A 17,359-nucleotide genomic window follows, 5' to 3' on the forward strand; every position below is an offset into this window, starting at 1 on the left:
TCAATACACCAGAACACATGCCCACATACAATTAGCAGTGAGAAACCAGCCCTCATTGCTATGCGAGCTTCATGATAAAGTACACAATGTATACTACACGTACATATCTATGGAACAAGCGAAATAATGTCATGCATCTGTGGCTGCAGGTTGTTTTAAGAATTTACATTTCCACCGTTTGAAGTGTCCGAGCTTACTGATTTAAACATGAAACTCTTGTGTTTGACCCTAACTCCCTAGGCATTTTTACCAGGATGCAACCTCAATCCTGCAAAATCCTCCAACTGCCTCCATGTCAAAATTGCAGACAGCCTCAATCCCGCGAAATCCTCTGTTACTTCTTGAATGTGGTCCTTTGAGGGGTGACCATGCCTCAATCCTGCAAAATCCTCCGGCGATCACTCAATATATTGAGGCAGAGCCAGTGACATTCTGGAGAAGTGCGGGTGATTTCAAGTATAATCCAGGCCTAACTTTATGCACTGTTGAGCATAAACAACACAAGGTCCGGCCCAAGACCTTGACAGTGCATCCTCCAAAATCAGCCACACATGTTTGCCATATTGCCTAAATCCTGTAAACTCCACCATTTTGCAAAGCAGATTTTGGAGGATTTTGGAATGTTAGGGTTAATAAACCGACTGGAGGTTACAAAAACACAGATAAAACATTTACCATCTGTATGAATGGTAATTCCCTGTGCAAAATATTCTGTGTGGACAACCAATGTTTCGTGACAAATCAACGTGACAATACATGACCGACACATGACTGATGTCATCTTTGGATTAATACTTTATTTTAGACATTTAATTCAATTTAAATAATCGTAAAAGTTCTTGGGATGTCTTCTATACATGCACTTATTTTACTCTGTGTGCATCATAGAGTCAATCTTTTTTTCACATCTTAAATTGGCTTCTCTGTAACTGATGAAAATTTGAACACTTTGTTTTTTTAATAATATTTTACATGTTAATATAAAGACAAGCATGATTTAGGATAAAATTGTGGTTTGAGTATACATGCAGTTAAAACAACTCTGCATAATTGCTGCAAATATTACAAACGTCTCTTAACACACCAATCATTCGAACTGATTAAGTGTTAACGGTTTCTGCCTGATTATGTTAACTTTGCGCAAGATCCAAATCACCTTGCCAATGTAACAGGTTAAGGCCCTCGGTACACACGGTACAGGGTTTAGCACTGCACTAAACCAAGTTAAGCTGCTTGAACCCATTTAGCTTGAGTAAATGTAACTTGGTTATTACTGCTTACATTAACTATCCAACTGTACATGTAAATGTAGCAGTAATTACAAATAGCACTCGGCCAGTTTTCACCAGTTGCTGTATTTACATACATGTACATGTACATGTGTTACCATTCTGTACTCCAGATGGACAAACTCTAGTTTACTGTCCACTTGATAGCACTGCACTAAACCAAGTTAAGCTGCTTGAACGGATTTAGCTTGAGTAAATGTAACTTGGTTATTACTGCTTACATTAACTATCCAACTGTACATGTAAATGTAGCAGTAATTACAAATAGCACTCTGCCAGTTTTCACCAGTTGCTGTATTTACATACATGTACATGTACATGTGTTACCATTCTGTACTCCAGATGGACAAACTCTAGTTTACTGTCCACTTGATAACACAATGTCTGAGGTTCCCTGGATGCCCTTGAACTTGCTGCAACTATCAGCTAGTTTTCCCATGCATTCTTAATTTGGCAAAAAAAATGATTAATTTTGGTGAATCGTACAGAAGTCATCTTCTTGCCTGCTGTTTGGGACTGTAGATTAAATGCGTACACAATACGTGTTGATAATTACTCATTAACTATACAAAACAATGAAGCAAATCAAAAGCCAATTTGGCTGAATACTATTCAAATGTAAGAAATCATTTTTTTTCAGCACCTCCTTCAAGAACATTTCAAAGCTTTGCACATCCAAATGAGAAAATAAAACCAGAGGTTCATAATACATGTAGATATATATACCACCAATTGCTAGTTTTTCTTGTGTAAAGTTTCTTAACCAGTTCGCGGCGGACGACGTGTATACACGCAAAAGTTTTGCGGTATTGAGAGATGCAGGGAGCAAGGTCGGAAATATATCTGTCAGCGACCCGCTCGCAGTGAGCGAGGCCGGAAATATGAGTGTGCTGCCTGAGGGCGATGGCTTCCACCCACATGGCTTGAGGTTGAGGTCGAAAGAAATCCCGCGCCCATTTCGTTCTTGTCAAAATAATCCCGGCGCGAACTGGTTAAATGGACATCAAGAGTATCACTCCAGAATGATTTTCATTTAATCTTTCCCATCTGTATCTAATTGTACAACATAGCCCACAATTTTGCCATAGGATAGGGACTGCACACAAAATGGTGGTATAACCAAGAAGTTTTTTTTGTGAACCTATGAAGAAAATTGCGTGCAATTTCAAAATTTGAAATAAATATTTTCTTTGTGTTGACAAATCTCTGCTTTTCATTGTACACCAGAATTGGTAGTAATCTAACGAGACTTGCCACTATATTTGGATAATATACTCTATGAACTGTACACAAATGACAATTATAAATGAGGTGTATTTGTTTACATTTTACACACTTAGAATCTGGAATGATTTTATCTTCTATTCCTACCTTTATCCTTTGTTTATATGATGCTGACTACTACATGATAGGTGGACAATTTTATGATTTAATTTAAAAAAAAAAATATACAGAGTTTAACTTGAGAACACAAATCACACAAACCATCCTGGCAAGAATTTCAATTTCTCTCTGCCTTTTGAAAATGCTCTTTAGATACCAAGTGATTCTTGAAAATTGCAACTTCAGGTTGTTAGCATCTTCATTTTCAACAATCTGAAACGGAAGAAATTTTCTAAAACCTACCATCTTTTAATGCTGCGATAGCATTGCCTGATAATCCAAGAAAGTACAGAAATTACATTAATATTCTACCAAATGTTTTATTGCATTGAATCAACCTTTCAGTTGTGGGCCTATTAACCTATCACGATAGAATCGCGTCAATGCAGCTTGTGAAATAGTGTCCCATCACATGTACAAATGGATGTGGAACGCACAAAATCTGAGACAAACAAGGTACAACACTCAATAGGGTTGTCTAAGGGGCGTGGCTATCTCGCAAACGGCAATAGGTCAATTATATAGCTAAAGCATAAAAAAATAAGCGAGAATGCTCCATTTTCAAAAAAAAAAAATCTATTTTGTGCAAGGAAAGCTCTAAATGAATTCTGGGCTTGACTGATGTCTGATATCAATACCATCATCACAATCATATGAAAATAAACCAAAGAAATAATACAGTACACATTATGATTAAATACACATCTCACCACCCACATCACAATATTTAACATTTAAAGAGGTCCCACAACAGCGTAGAAGTAAAAAAAAAAAAAACATTAAAAATTCTTCAATTGAAAAAAAAAAAACGTATTGCATCTTCATATAACATGGCACTTCCAGTCAATTCCATGTGAACGAAACTAAACCAAAAAAAAATGTTTTAATTTTAAAGATTTTATGTTACATTATTGTATCTATAGTATACACATTGATTTCTCACTATGAATATTATAATGCAAACCAGCACATCTTGAAAAGTAGTGCAATTTGTAAATATTTAAAGTTATCAATTTCTAAATTTGTTCTGTTGAAGAATAGTTTCATGTGATCTTGTTATCAACATATCTTCATCCTCCAATGCATGCAGGCTGTTGGATTCAGCTAATTGTAAGGTGGAAAGCACATTAATGGCAAAATTATACAAATTTCAATCCTTGCAATTAAGTTCAAGGATAACTGCGTGGTTCCATGGCCGAAATTGTTCCAATAGCATGTCAATCTGGGAGAACACCTCGCTTTTCCCCCAACTATCAAAACAGCACAAACATATTCTTTGACGATGGAATTAAATGCGTTAAGGGAATAAATATGACTTGGGGCGGATATTTGGCTCAGGAAATTATCGGCAACCAGGCCCCAAGCCGGTATCACACGTACTCGTTTAATACCGGCCAAGCACATATTTATTCCCATTCATAAATACCTTTCGGTTAAAAATCAAAACACTTAAAATTATAACTTTCCAATGTTTTTGTTCAACAAGTTTACCTTTGGTTTTGTGAAACACCCATCTAGCTATGTTTATGGTATGTGGCTCTCGCAAGTAGTACTAAAAATCTCCTTATATGGAGATTGGCGTGCACTTGATGTGTACTGCGCAAGTGGCGCAGAACACAGCGGTGCCGGTGAAGTGTGAATTTAGGACTCTATGAAATAAGGACTCATCAGTAGTATTGGCATGCCTGAATGAAGATTGTGAACGTTCAACCAATAAAAGGATAAAAGGAACCAGATTTCGTAGGAGTACAAATTCATGTGACACTGGAAAAAAAGTGTTTAAAACCAGTTGGTGTTTTACCAACCGTTTTAAACCACCCACGTGATGGGCTCTCGACCAATAGGAATGGGTAAACTCTCTCGGATATTTATGATAGAAACTGAAGCAGTGTGCATTAGCGATCATCGCAAGCCACGACCATCTTGATCATGAAATATATATGTACACAGAGTTCAACAGAGTATCATAGCATCTTTTCTAATTAATGACCGACTTTTTCCCCCCCAGATAAATATCAGACCGTTGGATTGCATGCGTTACCTGTAGTTGCGCACATCGCAGCCTTTCTATCTTTGATTAAATCTATTTGAAGAGAAATTGAAAGAAGACAAGTGGCTTATCTCAAGCAGCAGGAGCCGGACGGCCGAGGGCAGATTACCGTAAATCCGGATCACCGCTGATGCTCTTCTTAATCCTGAGCAGAATCGTGGTCAGCCACTGGTCCAATCGTGAGATGGAATCATAATCCTTGACCTGGTCCAAGAAAAATCCAAACGGAGGGTCACGTTTTATATGGTAGATTATTTGTGCGTGTCTGGGCGATGTGAATTTAAGGTCGCGTCCAAATGACTTGGCTAGCGCTTTGAATGAGAAAAAGGTTTGTGATACAGACTGCAGTCGCTCAACTACTGACATAATATTGCAAACATTCAGGTACTTTTTATGAAAACATACAATATGCTGATTTATTTTTACCACTGTAAGCCTGAAATTAATAAGGGAATAAATGTGTGCTTTGGAGGTTTTAATAACTCTGTTTAAGGCCGCTTGGAGTCTGGGTTCTTCGGCTCGGGTATTTTTCAAACACTGAACACTCAACAAATCGATCACATTGGTGGAATTTACGTAGAGTGTGTGGCTTAACAATAAACTTTTCTATAAATATTGAAAACCTTGTGTTAATACTTCACTTACCGATTCAGTATAATTGTCAATATTCTGCTCCTCAACTGCGTCCATCAATTTCTGTAAGACAGTTATAAAGACAAAATGTAATGCATGTTAAAGAGACATTAAACATTTAGTACAGTGTGGCCATGATCCTAGCCACATAGCACAGTAAAACTGTCAGGCTTTCTGTCACCTCCATTAAAAAAAAAGACAAACTAGCTCAAAATCTTCTACATACATTGTATTTGGTAGGGTGCTGATATGGTGTAGTGAAGGATGTAGCTTCAAATCCTGATTCAGTCAAATCGGTCAAGGGGATTTTCTCCAGTCCAGCAATAATACATGGTTTGAAGGTTGATAGTTGATATTAGCTCCCCGAAGTATTAAAATTTGACAGAGTAGTTCTGGAGGCGAAGCCGAGGGAATTAGTCTGTCAACTTCCAACATTTGTTTCACTATACCTCATACATATTCACAAACATTTCTTGAAGTTATGCATACATTTTCTCAGCAAAATGTTAGGTGTGCCCCATGTTTTCCTATAGCTGCTGCATGCTGCAAGCTGGCGTGATGTTCGCACGTGTGCACTACCCCTGTGCGCTGGTTCCACGACTGCTTCGTAAAGCACATGTGTAGTAGACTAGCGCACTGGCACTGGTTACCAGTGTGCTAGTCTGATTAACCTGTGCTTAAAAGCTCGCGTGCGTACTTGGTAAACAGCAAAACTAGCGGCTGACACATGATGGTGAATGGACCAGTGAGAACTCAACTCTCGATCATGAATATGTATGAGGTATAGTAAAACTAACTTGCCTGCCAAACCTTCTAAACAGTGAGAATACATTAAAATGCTGCCATTTTGAGAAAATATACAAAGCATGAACACTTTCATTTTTTTTTATTAGGTACATGTAAAACAGCTCAAACACTCATTTAAAGTTAAGCCTCATTACCTTGGAAGTTTGGATGCACTGAACAGTCTCATGAACACATCTTAAATTTGTTGGCAATTTCCTAAGATGCTGACACCCGGTATATTTAAAATGTTTGGTCTTGGCATATGGGCTCCATGAAGAAGTACCCCCTCAACGGTAAGAACGGGGGAGTTTGGGGAGACCACTGGGAGAGACATTTGAAGTCATCACCGACGACGCCCGACACTCACACCAAGATGGGTTTGTGTGCATTTCAGAATGAAACTGGTCGTACATACGTTGCACTTTACGGGCGCGAACTAGTATGCTGATGCGGTTTTACCCGTCCACAGGGCTCTCAAAAGTGATAAAAAAGCGCCCTCTCCTGTTCGCGCACAGAGCCAATGGCCTTGTACATGTATGACAAAGATGTCACACAACTAGGCTGAACGTAATTCCCATGCACAGTATTTATTATACACAAAATGAGTGTTTATGAGTGCAATGGTAAGAATAATTTCTTGAGGTGCCAGATGGAATGTTCCATTCCAAAAGGCGAAACTGAGTGGAATGGAACGTTCCATCTGTCACCGCATAAAATGATTATTTTCCACTGCACGAATGCGAAACGTTAATTATTTGTTTCATTCAACGCCTGAATAAATCCCAGTCATCTGATTGGCAATAGTGTGAACATGCAATGGAACTTACCATGGAATAGAACTTCTATTTTGTGGCCACATGCATTACACTGTACATGTATGTTTCTCTTTTCACATCAAGATCCCTGGTCATAGAATCATGACAACAATGCATGTTCCTTTTGAGATTTTATCAAAAGTCACAAATTTTATAGAATTTTTTGGCTACTTACATTGAGGAGCTTGTGTTCTCTACTATCTGCAAAAGCTGGGAACATTTCGTCATATTTTGCGACCGCATGCTGTGCATTCAGGGCATCTACACACATGTGGCATAGGGCAGCCTGCACACAGGGAAAGATATCGACAGTGTCAAGATAATGCTGATGAACATATCCAAAAATTAAAAAGGAAAAACAAAATGGATGAAAGGTCTTGTTTTATTTCTAAGAACAAAGGCCTTGATCAACTCCCAAGTTTCAAACACAAAAAAACACCAAAGTTACTCCCTCCCTCTACCTAAGATATTTTGTCAGGAGATTTCACTAAAACCAGTACGTAATATTAAAGACGATTTTTGTTTTTGCATACTAAAAATTTGTCTTGTAAACGTGAATACACAATCACCATACATATTGCATGTGATGTTCGTTTTGAAATTTCGCCAAAAAGAAACAACATTTACATCATTAGATTTACCAAGATTGTACCTGCGTCAACGTTCACTCTTTAATAACTTGTGTTGTACTTTTTAACCAAACCACAACAGGCATTTCACAATCACATCCAAATATTATCTCTAGTTCCTCGAAAACCAGAAAAACCCAACCCCTAAAAGCACAATAGGTCGCCGGGACGCCATTTTTCCTGACGGAATTTGGGCAAGTATTTGTAACTGGGCCACCGTATCACGATATCCTAGGAACGTTCCGGTGTAACGCCCACTAGAATGCGTGTTCCCAACCAATCCGCTGGACCGTTCTTGCAAAGGAATTGTGCCATTTTGACGGAATGCTCCCTGTTCCCAACGGACACCAGAGCGTTCCAGTTTTGGAACACACCGTTCCAGTGAGAATGTTCCGAACATTCCGACTTTTGAGACGCTCCCTTACCTTGAAGAAGTACTCTTTGGCGCTGTATTTGAGCAATGGGTTGTCCATTGCCGTCTTGGCAACTTCCTCGTAGATTCCGGTGGCTTTGTTATACTCTTCTAACTGGGCTGCATACATGGCTACCTTTAATAAACACTTGTTGGCAGAGCTGCAAAAGAGGTGACATTGATATTTTTACCATTTGGTTCATGCAGACTCTGGAAATGTTATTTTTGATTATTTTACCGTTTATGTAAAGAAATTGACTGGAGCTGGTTTTGAGCCTACATGTATGTCCTACAGAACACCATACTGGCACTCTACCAGTTACCTAGCTCTAAAGGGCAACCTCACATTTAGTCTCCGTACATTTCACATTTTGTTTTTATAGGTAATATACAACATTTGCAAACATAAAAAAAACACTACCAAATTATTATGAAATACCTCACTTGACTGTAAGTGAATAATAGTCTGAAGCATTCTGTGGATTCCTGGTGTGCTGTCATTTTCAAGAAAAGTGGAGTTTTTGTATCAATTTCCAACAATGGTCAGCTGACCATCGTTTGGAAAAAAACTGCTTTTTTGTTCAAATACTGCCCCCAATTTACCAAACTTAGTTAGTCCGCATTTTGTTTGCAATCAGTTAGTCTGGTTCCCTGACCTGATAATTCCCTGACCAGCCTCGACTCCAGGGGCGTGTGCTCATTCCTTACAATAACCCCTGGCTGTGATGATGACATAAATGACGCTGATTGGCTATTCACAGCGTACTGCGCGTGCATTTCGAAGATTGCACGCCGGGCTCGCCCATAATGCGCTCGAGTGCTTTCCATGGAACGTCACGTATGAAAAAAAATTATGATTCAAAAGTCGCGATGCCTAGTACGATATGGATTATGTCAGCCGCGTTTTTTTGATAAAAAAAAAACTGTATCTGTGGTTGTAAAGGCACGAAAGGGGTACGTACACTTAATACAAATCTTTGCTAAATAACGCAACGTCTAAACGTTGTGTTTGAAAGGATTGATTCTTCAAAATGACAACTTTTAACATTTTAAAGATGGCGTCGGCGCGTAAACGGATAAACTGCAGCCCTAATTATAATGTGCCATATTTTGGCACATTTAAATTACACAAGTCCAGGGGTTACGATCGCGCAAGGCATGATGGGAAACAACATGGCGCTGCAAGATCGTACCCACGGGGCACGAGGTTGTTCCCTGACGTCTATAAATTGCTCTGTTTGTCTGGGTCAGGGAAGTAGGGTCTGGGAACCAGACTACAAGAACAGCAGTTTTTCCTTGGTTTTCCAGCATCTATAAACACAAAACTTTCCCTACTGAAAATTACAGCAAAAACAAACATTGTATATTGCCTTTAAGCAGCTTATTACCATGTCCATGTGGTAGTATATCTTTTACAGCAAAACGTTTACATTTCCCTGTCTTTACCCAATTGACGTAGATTTCATCCCCCCCCCCCCCAATCAGTATTCTCCAAACTTGCTTTCATTTCTCTTGAGGATATGCCTCAATTGCAGCAAAATGTCTTGCTCATGGACACAATAGATTTCACCCTCTGCTCACCTGTTGGACTCCTCCCCTTTGTAGTAGTCTGCTGCCCTCTCGTAGTTCTCCACAGCTTTCTCGAGGTCGATCATCTCGTTCTCGTAGATTTCTGCGATGGAGATGTGGTGTTTGGCCGCGATGGTAAACCGCCCCATGTCAATGTAGATCTCAATGGCTCTCTTCAGAACCTTCACAGCTTCTACAAGTTGGATGTAGTTAATTAAAGAATGAATACATGGGCAATTCATCTGGATGTCAAAGATGACATCCAGAAAAAAATGTGTTATCACTGTTATGTATGATAAACAAGACGCACAAAATTGGTTACTCACGTTACATTTTCGTAACGTGAGTAACCGATTTTGTGTGTCTTATTTATCATACATAACACATTTTTCTGGTGCTTAGGTAGGTCTAGGTCTACTCTATCTATCAGGGGAATAACAGTTGTTAAACCTTTTCAATAAGGTAATTACTGCCCAAGGAAACTCAAAAGTACATCAAAAATGTAAAGTGAGTAACCGTGGAATTGCCCACATGCAGGTTCAAGATGTTGAAGGTATGTAAGATGGATTTTTTTTCAAATCTTGTTTTTTTTTCTCTAGCTTCAGCTTCATCTTCATGCTTCTGAATCATTTAGATCCCTCCAAACAAATTTAATGGAGATCATGGTTCATTCTATAAATTTGGGGTCCACTTTTTTTCCTGTCCCTGTTACATCTGAAATCAATGACTACACTCCTTAGCCATAACCTTCCTCAATCCTCCAAAGTCCTCTGGGCGGATTTTGGAGGATTGAGGATGAATGCAACATACAATTGTGGAGGATTGTGGAGGATTGAGGGCACATGGACATTCAGTACCAATTGATTTTGGAGGATTGAGGATGAATGGTGTTTGAAAAAGAGGAGGATTTTGGAAGATCGAGGTTGAATGTATTTTGAGAGGCAGGGCTGTTATGGGATATTGAAGGATTGAGGCAGTGGGTATCCTTCATTTGAACATGTATCTGAGTGCGAAATTTTGGAAAATTTCGGAGGATTGAGAGTGGTTCCTAGCAAAAATGGCCTACGGGGTTAGGGAAAGCCCTAACAGTCCTGAATCCTCCAATTTTAATACAATTTTGCATACCCCCTAGGGAGTTAGGGTTAATGCAGTTTTCTTCCAAGAATGATTATGAATAGCAAACTACAGGTATCGGTACCTACAGGCTTCATAAATAGAAAATTGTTTTTAAGTCATTCTTAACGATAACTGAATGGCAAATTACAAAGTACCAAGGTAACAGGGACAGGAAAAATGTCACATTTTGGACCATAAATTTACAGAATGACCCAGCTTTTCTGTACTTTAATAGTCACATGGTACAGGAATTGATGTTGCTCTCCTCGGGCTAATTTTCAAACAATACAAGAGTTATTCACTTTTTAATGAGTCATCCAACAAAAAAATCCGCCCATGTTTAGTTATGGAATGTTTACTTTACAAACTTTTAATTATTTGCAGCTCGACTATAATTCAGCCTTTCAATTTGTGTGTCATGGGCGCAAAAGCTTCTGAAAATAAAAACCGTATTTTCGGAACGTTGTCCAAACTAGACAAAAAAGTAGCCCTTTCAGTTTAAATAAAACATGAACATTTACTGGGAGGAAACACACAAATATGTTGAAGAGCACAGGTAGATAGGGCAACTTGAAGCTGAATATAGACCTATACTGAGCCCGAGTCCCCCAGATTCAGACCTAAAATCTCTCCAAGCTGAGGCCAAAGCAAGAGATGTCTCACTCTTACAAACTGAGCTCTCAGCGTGCAACCTGTAAATATAACCTGGTGCCCCGCCATGCTTTCTGAGGCCCCCGCCAAGCTTTCTGAGGCCCCCGCCAAGCTTTCTGAGGCCCCCGCCAAGCTTTCTGAGGCACCCGCCAAGCTTCAAAAGCTGACGCCAACCTTAAAAAGTTGCCCGCCATGCTTAAAAAAAAGAAAAACAAGTGGGACAACCCTTACCCTCCAGGGTACATTTTGGCCAGAAACTCTGCCAAAAGCAGTAACATGGAACATTTGTCAAACTGACAAGCCTGCCCATTGTATCAAGTCAAAAGTCTCAAAGACAAACTGCCTCAGTGTCCCTGGTCACTGATGTGTTAAAAAAGATGATACTGAGCCAGTATTGTACTTAACTGTTAGTGTTACTGTGTTAGAAATGGCCTAAAAGCTGTTATCCGTACATAATGTACAAGTTCATCTGCAAATAGCGCCCCCTAGCATAAAGAAATGTATGACTGCAAATAGCGCACCTAACATAATTAAAGCACCCCCCCCCCCCTCCGCTTTTTGACTGCGCACCGACCTTTAATTTTCAAAGTTGGAGAACACTGAACATGTGCACTGTAGTTCTCTTGGACACCGCAACGTTCCACTGTTTTGTGAAAAATTCAGACTTAATCCTACATGAATAATGCTGCCATCATTGCCATAGTTTGTTATTGTACAGGTACCGGTAGTATTCTCTGGTGTGACTCTCACTTCGCCGATCCATACACAGCACCTACCTTGTGGGTTGCTCTTTTTGAAGCAGTTACCCGCGTCTACGTAGCTAGTGGCAGCTTCGTGTCTGCTCTCTAAACGCAGTCGGATCTCAGCACACTTACAGAATGCATTACCTGCCTCTGCACAAAGATACAGACATTGTACAGGTGTTAAAAACTGTCAGCATCAAAGGACAAGCACACTTAAAGGGCTTATGCAATTTAATTCTTTAAATGTAATCCTTGGACATGCAGCTACACCAACCTAATTTACATTTTGCTATTTTCTAGGGCATTTTGGTGCCTTTTTGGTTTTTATGCTTCACCATATTCAGCAAAAGTGTGATGTCATTTCAGGCAGAAACCTCAATGTTACAGTTAATTTGGCACCACAAGTTGCCAGAATTTAGGATGTTTTACAGGGGTCTGCTCATAAGTCCGACGCCTCATAGGTCCGACAGAATCGCATCCCCTAACCAAATAAAGGCCCATAGGTCCGACGCCTCAAAGGTCCGACGCTTCATAAGTCCGACGCCTCATACATGTAGGTCCGACGCCTCATAGCTCCGACGCTTCGTGAGTCCGACAAATTAAACGCCTCGTTTTTCCGTTGTCGGACTTATGAGGCGTCGGACTTATGAGGCGTCGGACCTATGAGGCGGAATAAATAAATTTTATGCCTCATAAGTCCGACGCCTCATAAGTCCGAAATTTCGGACTTATGAGGCGTCGGACCTATGAGGCGTCGGACTTATGATACGGCCCCGTTTTACAGTCGTGAATTTTCTTTTCTTTGGTGATTCTTGGTTATTGAAAGTTTCCTGACCAGTATCCTTTATTTTACCAATTGGAAGGTGGCAGACTGACAGACAGTACACGGCCCAAAACAAGAAGAAGCAATTATGATGATGGACGGCTGGCTTGGATTTTCAAAAAAAATTGTGTATGTAAAAAAAAAAATAAACCGGATGATCAATTGATTAAACCCTAACTGAAAAGGGAATGATTTTTCATTCGACAAAAATAATTGTATACGTGAAAAACATTCCTAGAAAAATTGCTTAAGCCCAAGTCACACATTCACGGTTGGAGCTACGAATATCCACGGTTTACCAAGAATCAATTGATCACGATGAACCGTCGAGATTCGTGGAGAAATTGACTTTCTAAGAATGCACTAAGGTTTCAAGAAGGATAGCCACGACTGTCCTAAGGTTTCTCTACGAATACACCACGGTTTGTCAAGAATATAGACGGATTGTTGAAGAATATCGACGGTATTACTAAGAATAATGATTTTAATGCCACGGTTGTCTGCGATTGGGCCACGGATGACCAAGGTTCTCCTACGGCATATTCGTAGTACAACCTTAGCAGAACCCTAGCATATCCTGGCATATCCGTAGGACATTCGTAGCCAATTCGTAGAGATTTTTACCACGAATGAGCTATGAATCTCCAAGAATATGCACGAATAGCCACAAATAACACTACGAATAAATACTGTTGTCTTATGGATGTCCCACGGTTGCACTACGGATTAATTTTCATGACGGTTCACCACGGAAGTTATGAACAGTTTAAAGCTCCGTAGCCCCTCCACGAATACCCAACAAAGATGACGGATAACCACGGATGTACTAAGGATGAATACGATACTGCCACGGTTTATCAAGAATTTCAAACCGTGGAGATCCGTAGCTCCAAACCGTGAATGTGTGACTTGGGCTTTCGGGTTTTCGGGCTACTTGGTCAACTCAACAGAACAGCTTACCATTCCATTTCTTTGCCATTTTGAACATATTGGCTGCCCTGCTGTACAACTCACATGCATCTTCTTGTTTCTGAGTTCCTCTGAAAGGAGAAAAAATAAGAATAGTCATTCACTACATCAAAACACAAATATGATGGGGGCTCAATTGCAAACAGTGGAGGGGGGGGGGGGGGAACCCTTCTTTGCAGTTTGTAACTTGTGAGGCACATTCATGTTTGCATTTAACGGTAGATTATATCATTTGAAGCTATCCAAAACGTAACTGACCAAATTATTGTTGAAAAGTATACTTGGTTTAAAGATAGTAATGGCACTAAACTCTGTGTGAAATTATTCTTTCTGGCATGCTGTCGTTTTGAAGAAAACAATAAAACAAGGTCATTTCAAAATAAGCGTCCAATGACGCATTTTTGGAAATTTCCATTAGTAGTTTGTTTTTAATTCGGCGAAGCTGTGAATGGGTGCGCGCAAGCGTATGACACGGCGTACATGTATGCGTGCGCAGTTCCTATAATTCGCTGGTTCAGTGCAGTGCCGTAGCTGCAATCGGCTGAATGAGAACGCGGCCCAGATGCTGATTTCGGGTGTAATTCGACAACTTTTGAATTGAAATCGAGATCCTAGAATAGTTTTCTTGGAATATCAGCATTCACTGGGCTAAACCTTCATCAGGATAGTTGTTAAGCACCCTTCTTTAGATTTTGAGCACTTTTGTTGCTTCAAAAAAAAAGAAGGATAATACATTGCAGGCACATCTAATCTGTGGATGATCATTATGGTTCAGCACAGCCATTATTACAATTGGGCCCATATTAGCATGAACAATGAAGTTCTGGAGCCAAAGTTCATTGGCGTTGCTCAAGACATAAAGCTCAACCATGTAGTAGATGGCGATGTACTTTGGGACCCCCTCTAATTCGCGGTAGAATCGGGTCAACCCAGCTTGCGAAATATTGTCCAATTACATGATATACAAATGGAGGTGGAACGCGCAAAATGTGAGACAAACAAAACTTAACGCAGGGTTCGACTTTAGCGGTAGCCCGCAAGCCAAATGCTAGTCAAAACAGCAGGGGGCTTGTCAAACTATTCATTAATTAAAACTCCCTAGGCCTTTTTGCTAGGATGTAGCCTCAATCCTGCAAAATCCTCCAATTGGCCTCATGGAAAAATAGCATATAGCCTCAATCCTGCAAATTCCTCCACTATTTTCTTGAATATGGTCCATGTAGGGGTGACCACTGCCTGAATCCTGCAAAATCCTCCGGCTATGACTGTCAATAGGCTGAGGCAGTTGCAGTGACATCCTGGAGCAGTGCGGAGGATGTCAAGTATAATCAAGGACTAAATTTATGCACGGCTGAGCATACACAACACAAGGTCCGGCCCAAGACCTTGACACAGTGCGTACTCCGAAATCAGCAATGCACTTTTGCCATGTAACCTCAATCCTGCAAATTCCTCCAATTTGCAAAAAGGATTTTGGAGGATTCAGGGCGGTTAGGGTTAAGTAGCCTGGCTGGCGAGTCAAAAATTATCGGGATATGGCAAAGATGAAAGGACAGGAAGAAATAAATCATTAAACTCAGAAAGCAAACCTGTATCAATTTGTGTCTAATTTTATTAACTGTAAAGGGTTACATTATCTATTTATTAAAAACACTGACAAGATTGCCTCAGGATACATGCACATTGCTGTTTATGAGACACTCTATAAAAGAAAAACATGCGGACCAGTGAAAATGCCCGTGGGCAGTAGCCCGGTTGGCTAGTGAGAACAAAAGTTAAGGTCAAACCCTGCTTAGCGTACAGAGTTGCATAGGGTTGTCTATTTAAGGGGCGTGGCTAACTCGCAAACAGTGACGGGTCAATTAGTTAGTTCTTGCTAGTTCTTGAACAGTTTTTATCATTTCAAAACAACTTCTGTGACCTCGGGGTCACATTATATTTTAATTACCGGAATGGGCTACTGAACGGGTATCTACATGTATCATGCGAGATCTCGCGCGACGTCCAGATCTAAGGGTTTACATAGCCTCACGAAATTGAGAACCGGTACCGCACTGGATCTGAAGCCACTGCCTTACATTTATTTGAAATTTTCAACAGTAATTTCACACAAATGCACCTTTCTTACCCATTCTTCCATTTGATGGTGTATGAAACATGTATGTGAAACATGTATGTGAAACATTGCAGTTTTGTGCATTCCCCAATACCAAAACCCCACCCTCTTTTTAGGAAATTCCCACTGATTTTCGACATCTTTTACCACATTAGAAAATGTGTGAGGGTGCTGATCATTTGGTGACCCTTTTCTGAATAGGAAATTGTGAATCAAATTTTGATTTTTGCACATTCATACTACTGTCATGACTGTTCTATTTAATCAGAATTTTTGAAATCATGATTCATGATTGCCGTCTGCATTTAAATTTATAGTCCATCATTTGTAATTTGTGCATTTTGTTCGTTTGAAGCAACAGAAGTGCTCAAAATCTAAAGAAGGGTACTGAACAACTAACCTTCAGCTCAGCTTCAGCTGTATATTCTGACAAAAACAGCATTCTAGGATCTCAATTTCTAATCAAAAGTTGCTGAATCATGTTTTGAATTGCACCTGAATTCAGCGTCCGAGACACGTTCTCGCTGAGCCGAATGCAGCTACGCGATGTCGCGCACTGATCTGACGAATTATAGCAACCGGGGGTGCGTGTGCGTCGTGCCAATGCTTGCGCGCACTTCGCCGAATAACAAAACGAACTACTACTAATTTAAATTTTCCTACGGTGCGTCTTAAGAAGCACCGTTGGAAAGGCCTTCTTTCATTGATTACTTCAAAATGACCACGATGACAGCTTGCCAGAAAGAATAATTTCACAGGGAGTTTAGTCCCCTTACTATCTTTCAACCATGTATGTTTTTTCAACAATAATTACGCCAGCTACTTTTCGGATAGCTGCAAATGATGGACTATGTCTATAGCTTTAAATAAGCATGAATAAAGCCAAAGATTCTGAGAAAATTGACGTGTGGTACTGGCTCATCCATCGTATTTGTAACAAATGTACTGCATGAACTGTCAAAATGTAGTGGGTGGAAGAGCTAGCCTACTGCATAGCTGGCTGCAGTGCTACTGGTCATGCTGGTGCCAGTGCTACCGTGCTAGCTTTCTGTGCACTGCACTTGGTAGGCGTTCATTGAAACTACATAGGCCTAGGCCTTCATTGCATACGTACCCGAACATACTTCCGAAAAATCCCGTTGCTGATTTTAATTTTCTGTCCGCTTCATCCATCAAAGCTTTCCCCTTTCCTTCATTTTCCGCCATAATGGAGCCCAAGTAAACAAGGGGGATCCTAAGAAAATGCAGAAATATCAAAGAATTGCTTTAAAACCAGTGAAATTATCACGAATTATTATGTCCGCACACACAGAAATCGGCTGATGATGAGCTTCCACGTCCGACCTTTGACAGATGACGTCATCGATAGAATCAG

General features: G+C 40.1%; 1 protein-coding gene across 1 annotated transcript; it reads right to left on the bottom strand.

The window, feature by feature from the left end:
• Positions 1 to 772: 772 nt before the first annotated feature.
• Positions 773 to 17,340, bottom strand: LOC119720892 (alpha-soluble NSF attachment protein-like). Its single transcript, XM_038190762.1, has 8 exons — positions 17,099 to 17,340; positions 13,860 to 13,939; positions 12,110 to 12,226; positions 9,579 to 9,759; positions 8,011 to 8,158; positions 7,132 to 7,242; positions 5,368 to 5,418; positions 773 to 4,926 (listed from the first exon to the last, which is right to left on the bottom strand). The coding sequence occupies exons 1-8, from the start codon at positions 17,188 to 17,190 to the stop codon at positions 4,828 to 4,830; spliced, it is 879 nt and encodes a 292-aa protein (XP_038046690.1). The 5' UTR covers positions 17,191 to 17,340; the 3' UTR covers positions 773 to 4,827.
• Between the last annotated feature and the right edge of the window lie 19 nt (positions 17,341 to 17,359).

The sequence above is a fragment of the Patiria miniata genome, unplaced genomic scaffold (assembly GCF_015706575.1).
Source record: "Patiria miniata isolate m_02_andy unplaced genomic scaffold, ASM1570657v1 HiC_scaffold_13, whole genome shotgun sequence".
NCBI classification, from domain to species: Eukaryota; Metazoa; Echinodermata; class Asteroidea; order Valvatida; family Asterinidae; genus Patiria; species Patiria miniata.